This window comes from Pantherophis guttatus, chromosome 7 (genome assembly GCF_059756535.1).
Source record: "Pantherophis guttatus breed Tessera chromosome 7, ASM5975653v1, whole genome shotgun sequence".
Lineage (NCBI taxonomy): Eukaryota > Metazoa > Chordata > Lepidosauria > Squamata > Colubridae > Pantherophis > Pantherophis guttatus.
The window spans coordinates 74,583,376-74,591,789 of NC_142069.1; the positions used below are offsets into that span (position 1 = coordinate 74,583,376).

At 40.6% G+C, this 8,414-nt stretch overlaps 1 protein-coding gene across 2 annotated transcripts; it reads left to right on the plus strand.

Annotated features, from left to right (window-relative positions):
* Positions 1 to 1,144: 1,144 nt before the first annotated feature.
* LOC148112936 (uncharacterized) lies at positions 1,145 to 5,727 on the plus strand. Of its 2 annotated transcripts, none has more exons than XM_087874252.1 (10): positions 1,145 to 1,235; positions 1,518 to 1,696; positions 2,156 to 2,316; positions 2,868 to 2,932; positions 3,109 to 3,214; positions 3,317 to 3,412; positions 3,540 to 3,620; positions 3,868 to 3,949; positions 4,438 to 4,748; positions 4,865 to 5,727. In XM_087874252.1, the coding sequence occupies exons 1-9, from the start codon at positions 1,222 to 1,224 to the stop codon at positions 4,461 to 4,463; spliced, it is 810 nt and encodes a 269-aa protein (XP_087730378.1). In that variant the 5' UTR covers positions 1,145 to 1,221; the 3' UTR covers positions 4,464 to 4,748; positions 4,865 to 5,727. The 2 variants fall into 2 exon arrangements, with proteins under 2 accessions (XP_087730378.1, XP_087730379.1); XM_087874253.1 differs by having other exon boundaries at positions 1,176 to 1,304.
* The last annotated feature ends 2,687 nt before the right edge of the window (positions 5,728 to 8,414 follow it).

The window sequence follows — 8,414 nt, forward strand, 5'->3', positions numbered from 1 at the left end:
CAAAATGATGCACTGGGCAAAAAACTTTAGACATAATATAGAATAAGAGAAATGGCAAAACTTATCAGAAAGAAACAATCAATTAACAATGGCAACTTCTTCTAAGGAAAACTTATATAAAATGTTTTATAGATGGTATCTACCACCTGCTAAGTTAGTTATAATGTTTAAAAATATGTCTAACAAATATTGGAAATGTAACCAAAAGACAGGCACATATTACCACATGTGGTGGACCTGTGTTAAAGGAAAAAAAAAAAAAGAGGGCAAAAATATATAAGTGGGTAGAAAAGATGATAGGAAAACATGTAGATTTTAAACCTGAACTTTTTCTATTAGTTATAACACCAGAAAAAATTGATAAATAAAAATTGTATTTAATATTGCATTATTAATAGCAGCAAGGATTATACTTGCACAATACTGGAAAAATGAAGAAATACCACGAGACAAAAAAATAATTGGGAAGATACTGGATTGTGCAGAAATGGACAGACTTACATTGAAGATTAAACAAAAAGAAGATACAGAATATTATCAAAGAGGGAACTCATTCTACCAGTGGTTGGAAAAATGGGGTGGAGAATAAGAATGTAATTTGTACGGCTAAGGAAATAAAATCATCCAGACAACACAATGTTTATTAACCACTAACAAAATGTAAACAATAGCAAATCAACAAAACTTTAAAAAAATTAGATTGGCATGCAGAAAAAGGTATTTGCACCGAAGCAGATAGAACAGAGGGAGCTGACTCTAGACCCAGCAGAGTTCACACACACAAACATACACATAAAACACACACACACACACACACACAAACACACACACACACACACGCGCACACACACACACACACACACAGACACAAAGCTTGCAACACAACTGATTTTGACTGGAAGTTGACCAGAAGCTGCATTGGTGAGCCTTGCTTAGTCAGAGAGCTTAATGGAGCTCCTGTAGAAAAAGGCAGGCTACATACAAAGAGCTTTGGCTTCTGTAGCAAAAGGTGAGAAAGAGGCAGCTTGAGAGATTTGTTAGTAGGTTCCTAGAGATCTTTGGCTGCCAACAGTGTATGCAGAAAAGGTGGAGCAGATCCTTTGCTAGATCCCAAAGGAGGCCTTCAGATCTCTGGGAATTCTATTGGCTGTAGGAGGTCATCCAGACATCCATACAGGGTCAAAGGTCACCAACTGCCAGTTGTCACTGAGCAGAGCCAAGATGTTTTCGAAGACGTAAGTAGGTCTTCAGAAGGGCTGCTCTAAAGAGCTTCTCCATGTCTTTTCTTGTTTGGGAGGTGGAAGGTTTGTCCATGAGCCTTTGCCCTGGGATGGGGAAATGGAGAGGAGGAAGGTAGAGGAGGGAAGGGAGGCCCTCAGGACTGGGCTCCTTCCCAGAGATTTACACAGAAGGAGCTTCTCTCTTTGCCCAGATGCTCCCTCTGTCCCAGACACAGAGCAGGTAGAGCAAGTGGAGTCTGGAAAGGGGGTTTTACTCCCTTCCATTCCTTTTCTTAGGTTCCTGAGATTTCGAAAATGTTGCAGAGAAATCTTCCAATGCTGTTGGGGGAGAATGAGAAGGAATGCCAGGCCAGCCAGTCCTTCAACCTCCACCTTGGAAGACGCAACAAATCTGTCTGGCCGAAGAAAAACGAAAATCACGATAGATATTGAGCTCCATAAAGTGGAGCAGCACGGTGAGTACACACTTTGGGTTGAAGGGGATGGAGAGGGAAAGGGAAGGAGCTCCTTTCGGAGTAGACTCCTCTCTGTAGGCATCTAGAGAAGCCAATTCTGCCTCTTCCTATACTTGAGGTTGCACTTAGGGGCTGGGCAGAACCAAATTGCTCCTGCTCCTCATGCAGCTTCTGAATCCACATTAACTTTCCATAAATTGTTCTGCTTCCATGAGACTCTTCTGGGAAACTTCACATTTGCTGAGTGGAGCCTATCTCTATCCTGGGAACTGGGGAGGGGGGATATAAAGAATGCAATAGGTCTTTCCCCTAAAAGAGACATAGCCAGCAACCACAAAAGCCTTTGAATTGGGTCTCCGAGGGAAGGATGCTGCAAAGGGCTGATTTTAGTGTCTTTCCTTCATCTGGAGGAGATCTAAAATTTTGCTCTGATTCCACCCTCTGTGTCTCCTTTCCCAGGTTTCCCTCCAAAGGACAGCCGAGGGAAAGAGAAGGTCCTCTTCGAGAGGAAGGACCTTTTCCAAGCAGCGCAATCAGAGCTGGCCTGTATAAGAAGAGACCAGGAAATAAGCCAATATTTGCGCCAAGTGGTCTCTGAGAGGAGGAGAGAGACGCAAATAGTAGGTACCCCTTGGAAGTAGAGGTTTCTTTCGCTGGGCTTTGCCTCCGGGTTTCAAACCCACTCTTTTTTGGCCCAATCTCAGTGTGGGGCAAAAGATTCCTTAGGATGGACAGAGTCTCAGAAGGGTTCAAGCTTTCCTTGTAAAAGGAAGCGCACTGGGGATTCTGGGAAAGTCCGTTGCCCTGACTGACAGCCGAACTCCTTTCAGTTGCACAGGAGCATCGCCTAATCCAGGTCCTCAGTGTGATCACTGCACTGTTTCACCTTAAGAAAAATGTGCAAATGAGGGTCCCAGTGCCCAGAAATAAAAATGTGATGGGGAGGGGGTGAGTTAAGGATGATGGGGAGATATGAGAGGGAAAGGGAGAGGAGGAAAGCTACTGTGAATTCTCAGAAAGTTTACCAAAAGCTCAAAAGGACCCTTTGGACTGAAATGTGAGCTGTTGCAGCAACATATCAGGTTAAAACAGGCTGGGACAAAGAAGATGTTCTGGAGCAACTTAGTTGAGCTTGACTTTTCTGATTGTCTCCTCTTTTGTTTCCTGGCAGGCTCTGTTGCAGGAGCACAGCTTTGTCAATGGATTAGCTGCATTGCTGGAAATGTATGATCTCAGGTCAGTCTATTGTTTCTTTTATAGTGGGTGAGAAAAGTCTTTTTGGGGTACTCAGTCATTAAGAAGGGGGAGGGCATTCAGTTGAGCCAGCTTATCCTATTCTTGTGGGAAAAATGGAACGGAGGCTTGCTCATTAATATGGGCACTAATGTCTCTTCCTTCTTTTAATCCCACAGCAAGATAACACCAGAAAGAGATGAACCAATAGAATCCATGCTGATGGACATTTCCAGTTTTTATTGGATGGCTACCCTGGATGCAGAGGAGGAAGATCTTTCTGAGGTACCACTTTAACCAACATTTCTGGGATTTCCTTCCTAGTGTTGCATGGATGGGAAAATGTTCTTCAAAAGAAAGAGCACCATCTCTTATGTTTCCTTTCAGGTGGAGAAGAAGTTGCTGGAGGAGGCCTTTGGCCTAACAATGAGGAACCTACTCCGACAATCTCCCACGACAGAACAGTTTGTTTTCATTCTGAAGGTAAGGGTCCAGAAGTTCCATGGTAGTTCGAAGGAACACTACCACAGATTGCACAAGTGTGTTTCGGCAGCAAGATTCTTGATTCTCAGAAATGAGAAAACATCTCTTTTCTTTGTCAATTCCACAGAACTTGGACCCACGTGGAAAACTCTTTTTGCCGGCGATAAACCAGCTCCTGTCCTGTGGAAACCATCATCCCAGGATAGATGTACGTAGCAAAATTAAATTAACATAAATTGTAGCCTTTGAGTCCCCCACAGCTCTTGGGACCACACCCTCAAATAATCTCCCTCTTGGTGCCAGAGAGAGTGCAGGGGGGTCTTTTTCCTCTCATTCCACCTGAGGAAATTCTGGGAAGGATATCTTGCTAGTAATATGTGAGTGATGGGTCAAGGGAAGGAGAATTACTCTCCAAGAACCTTGGCAACACGGTGAGGCATTTCTTTTTCTTACAGCTCGATCAAGTCCAGCAGGCTTTCCCTGATGTTCCCAGGGAAATCTGGCAGGCTGGAACCACCTACGAAAACATCAATGAAGGTAACTTTCTTGAGAACACTAAGGGGAGGGGGGAGGGTTACTTATGACCTGTCCTCTTAGTTACGACAGTCACATCAACCGTACACTAATTTCATCACATTTCGAGTAGTTGGCAAGAAGTTCAAATTTACAATCCTTTGCAGCATCCAATGGTTACGTGATTGCAGTTTGAGATATTTTCATTGTTTTAAGACAAAAAAAAAAAAAAGGAAGAAACCAGCCACTGGATAATCTGCATTTGGATTTACCACCACGTGATTCACTTAACAATTGTTGTAAAAACGATTGTGAAATAGAATCCGGTCATGTGGCAACTTGATTTAAAACTGTAATGACTGGTCATGCAGAGTTTGATCTCCCTTGTTATCATAAATTGAGGACAACTCCCATAGATCGAAAACCTGTATATGTTTTCCAGCTGTGTCGCAAACACATCAAATTTCAATATCTCTTTCTTTCCATTTTCCTCACCTTTTATTTCCATGCAGGAGACCTAGAAATAGAGGAGTTGTGACCTCCACCCTTCGCCGTTGAGCCACCTATGAAGAAAAGCTACCATCTCAGGAAATGGCCCTTTGGTTCTTCCTTCTATCAATTGCATAAATTATGTATAATAGTTGAATTTGATCTGTTAAAACTTCTGACTGTATAATAATTGTTGGTATCTGTGTTTGTAGATCACTGGAAGATCAGAACTCCCTCCTGCTGAAGGTTCCCTTGGGGTTTGGAAGATGGCACTGGGGCTGAAGATGCTGTGGAGCAGACGCCAACCATCATCGTTTTTAATATGCTGCAGCAGGTTGGTAGTATGCAGGGTTGGACTAAGAGATGGTTCCGTTTCTGCAAATGTGGGGTTTTGTTCTCTCAAGCCTATGGTTGATTCTGCTTTCTGCCCTGTGATTTGTCTCTTCTTAGGCTGGGTAGCAGCTTGGACAGAATTCCACGCTGTTCCTGTAACGGACCTGCTTGCTTGGACCATCACCCGGCTGGATCAACATCTCCCCAGGATAGAAGAACAACGAAACACAGATGGATGGACTTGAGTTTTTAATGACAGTGTTTATTTCTTGTATCTATGGGACACTTATATGTCTCCAGCTCTATGCCACCATTGAAGGCAAACACAAGGCAAAGAAGACAGAAGTTTAGTCAAAGGTGCTACCTTCAGACTCTCAAGATTCCGTTAATGTAGCCTTACAATAAGGTCGAATTAGCCCATTTAGTCGTATTTCCTGTCTCGTTTCCTTTGGAGGACTGACACAATGTCTGCAGGTTGTTGGAATTGTGTGTGTGTGCGTGTGTGTGTGTGTGTGTGTGTGTGTGTGTGTGTGTGTGTGTGTGTGAAGCCTCCTAGGTAAACAGACAGGAAACGTGCCTAAAAGTGCTAATTCGACCTTATTTTAAGGCTACATTAACAGAACCTTGAAAGTCTGAAAGTAGCCCTTTTGACTGAATTTCTATCTTCTTTATCTTATGTTTCCTTAAATGGGTGGCATATAAATGTCCCATAGATAGAATGTATGTATATGTTTATGTATTTATTTTGGTTGTCATATTCTGTTGTTAATTGTATCATTGATTTGATGGTTGTTTGCTACCCATTGTCCCTTGTTTGACATGGGCCCCTCTACAAATTGGATAAATAAATAAGTATACTTTGAATATTTTTCCTTCACTTGTTTTCCTTGCTCTTTTTTTTAATTTCATTATTTTTTTAAATCTGTATTTGTATTTTGGTTATTTCATTTCCAAATATAAATAAAGGTACAATATAAGTCTGTCTTTTGTGGAAAATTCTTTATTGCATCCATCAAAACCTTGAGTATAACTGAACTGAAGTTTTAAACAGTCAGGGAAAATAAGCCCATGGATTCGTTGATAAATGTTACTTTTTTTTAAAGTAATGTCTTAATAACCCTAAGGAATGTTTTATAAAAAGTTGTAAAGACCCCCAAAAACAAACATTTGTTGATTTGTTTGTTTTCAAAGCTTTCTATGTATATCTATCCCCCAAAAGAATAAGATGATAATAAACCTAAAGAATGCTTTAGGTTTATTATTAAGCCTCCTATACTACAACCTCTTACAATAGTAGACAACACAGTATCAACAATAGAGACCTTCAAGTTTCTAGGTTCCATCATATCGCAAGACTTAAAATGGACACCTAACATCAAAAAAGTCATCGAAAAAGCACAACAAAGAATGTTCTTTTTGCGCCAACTCAGAAAGCTTAGACTGCCCAAGGAGCTGCTGATCCCGTTCTACAGAGGAAGTATGGAGTCTGTCATCTGCACCTCTATAACTGTCTGGTTTGACTCTGTGACCAAACAAGACAGACACAGACTTCAACGGAGAATTAGAAGTGAGCAAAAACAATTGCTATCAGGCTGCCTTCCATTGAGCACCTGTATACTGCACGAGTCAAAAAGAGGACTGTGAAAATATCTACAGACTCCTCACATCATGGGCATAAATTGTTTCATCTTCTACCCTCAAAACGATGTTATAGGGCATTGCAGACCAGAGAAACTAGACACAAGGACATTTTCCACCCCACCCCAACCCCCACATGCCATCACTCTGCTAAACAACTTGTTGGAAGAAATATCCATCCGTTCAGTTCCAAGTGGGGAGAAAGACACTGGAAACAAGGAGGCTGATTGGAAAGATGGTTTATAGATGAAGCAGAACCACTTGTGATTCTGGGCAGCTGACAAAATGGAGTTGGGAGTAGGTGGGGTTTTATATCTTCTTTGAGCTTTGTATTTGAGCTTCCTGTTCCTGTGCAAGAACATGTCCTTTAATTTTCTATTGGCTGTTGTCAGATTCCTATGGGGTCATGTAGGGGTTATGTTGGGGTCATAGCTGGCTCTATAGGCAAAAGAGGAACTGCAAATCTTAGGTGCTTGTCTGAGCTAATCTGGTCAACCTCTGGCTTATTGTTTATCTGAGCTCCCAGGTGAAGATTGGACTGCTCTGAGATGGTGCAATGAAGGGACTTGTCTTCTGAAAGGGTGTTGGGGAATTCCTATTGTGCCTAATGACTTTTGTCCTGTGTTGGATCTTGGGTGAGGAGCTGCTTCTAATCCTATCACTCTGCCTTTGTTAGCTGTCAAACTTTGCTGCAAGGAGTTTTGAAATATTCTGTCTCAAATAAATTTGTGCCTGCAGTAATTGCTTTGCTTATGAATAGAGGCATCTAAATAGTTGGGTTGTTCTTTCAATAAGCTGTAAAGTACTGGCATCTGCTGTGGGCCATTAAGAAAGACTTGGGGGGCTGCTTCTTGCCTCTAATAAACATGTTTCTCCATTTCTCATTTAGGGAAATATAAAATTCTGCCTTTTTAATATTCCCGAAAATATTTCATTCTTCTTGGTTGGGGGGGTAGGTGCTAATTCCCACAACACTGTTAAACTATTTATTAAAGCTGTATTTTTATTATTGTTGTTGTTGTTGTTGTTGTTATTATTATTATTATTATTATTATTATTATTATTATTATTTTGTTGCAATATTTCCAGGATCAGACTCAATAAAGATAATAGAAGTTAAAGCTTTAAATATATTTCTTTTTAATTATGATAGGCATTCTATATTCACTGAATATTCAAGGTAGAAGCAACGAGAATGGTGAGGGTGGCTCCTTATATATACAAGGGGTGGAGCTAGGAATGGGAGTGGTAAGTTATGAATACATTAAAGTCCAAAGAATAAGTTAACCTCTGATGTTCCATATATACATTATTTACACATTGGAGAATAAGGCATTTACATCTGACAAATCCCCCTCTAAATGCCGGTTCGTTACACAACACCAATTACATTCTGATTCAGGACAATATAATACATATAATTTAGAAGTTAAATATTTGTGTTGTTTAGAAGGTAAGGGTTTTGTTAATATATCAGCTAATTGTTCAGAAGTATCGCAATGTATTGCTTTAATGAATCCGTCTTGAGATAGTTGTCTCACATGCTTAAACTTTATATCAATATGCCTGGACCTTTGTCCAATTGCATCGGATCTGGATATTTCAATGGCCGCTTTATTGTCTTCATGCATAATAAATGGTAAGGTGGATTTCTTCCAAACATCAGTGATCAGATCATTGAACCATACAAGGTTATTTGCAGCTTTGGACAAACAAACATATTCCGCTTCTGTAGTAGAAGTGGCTACTAGTTCTTGTTTACCAGTATACCAGTAAACTGGACAATCATTCAATAGAAAAACATAACCAGAAGTACTCTTTCTGCATGATGTATCACCAGCCCAATCTGCATCAGCATAACAAGTAATTTTTGGTTCTCTGTCATTATTGGGTTCCAACATTAAACAAAAATCTAATGTACCCTTCAGATATCTTAGAATTCTTTTGACAGCTTCCCAATGATACAAGGTTGGTTTACTAACATATCTTGACAATAGATTGAGAGGTAATGCAATATCTGGCCTAGTCC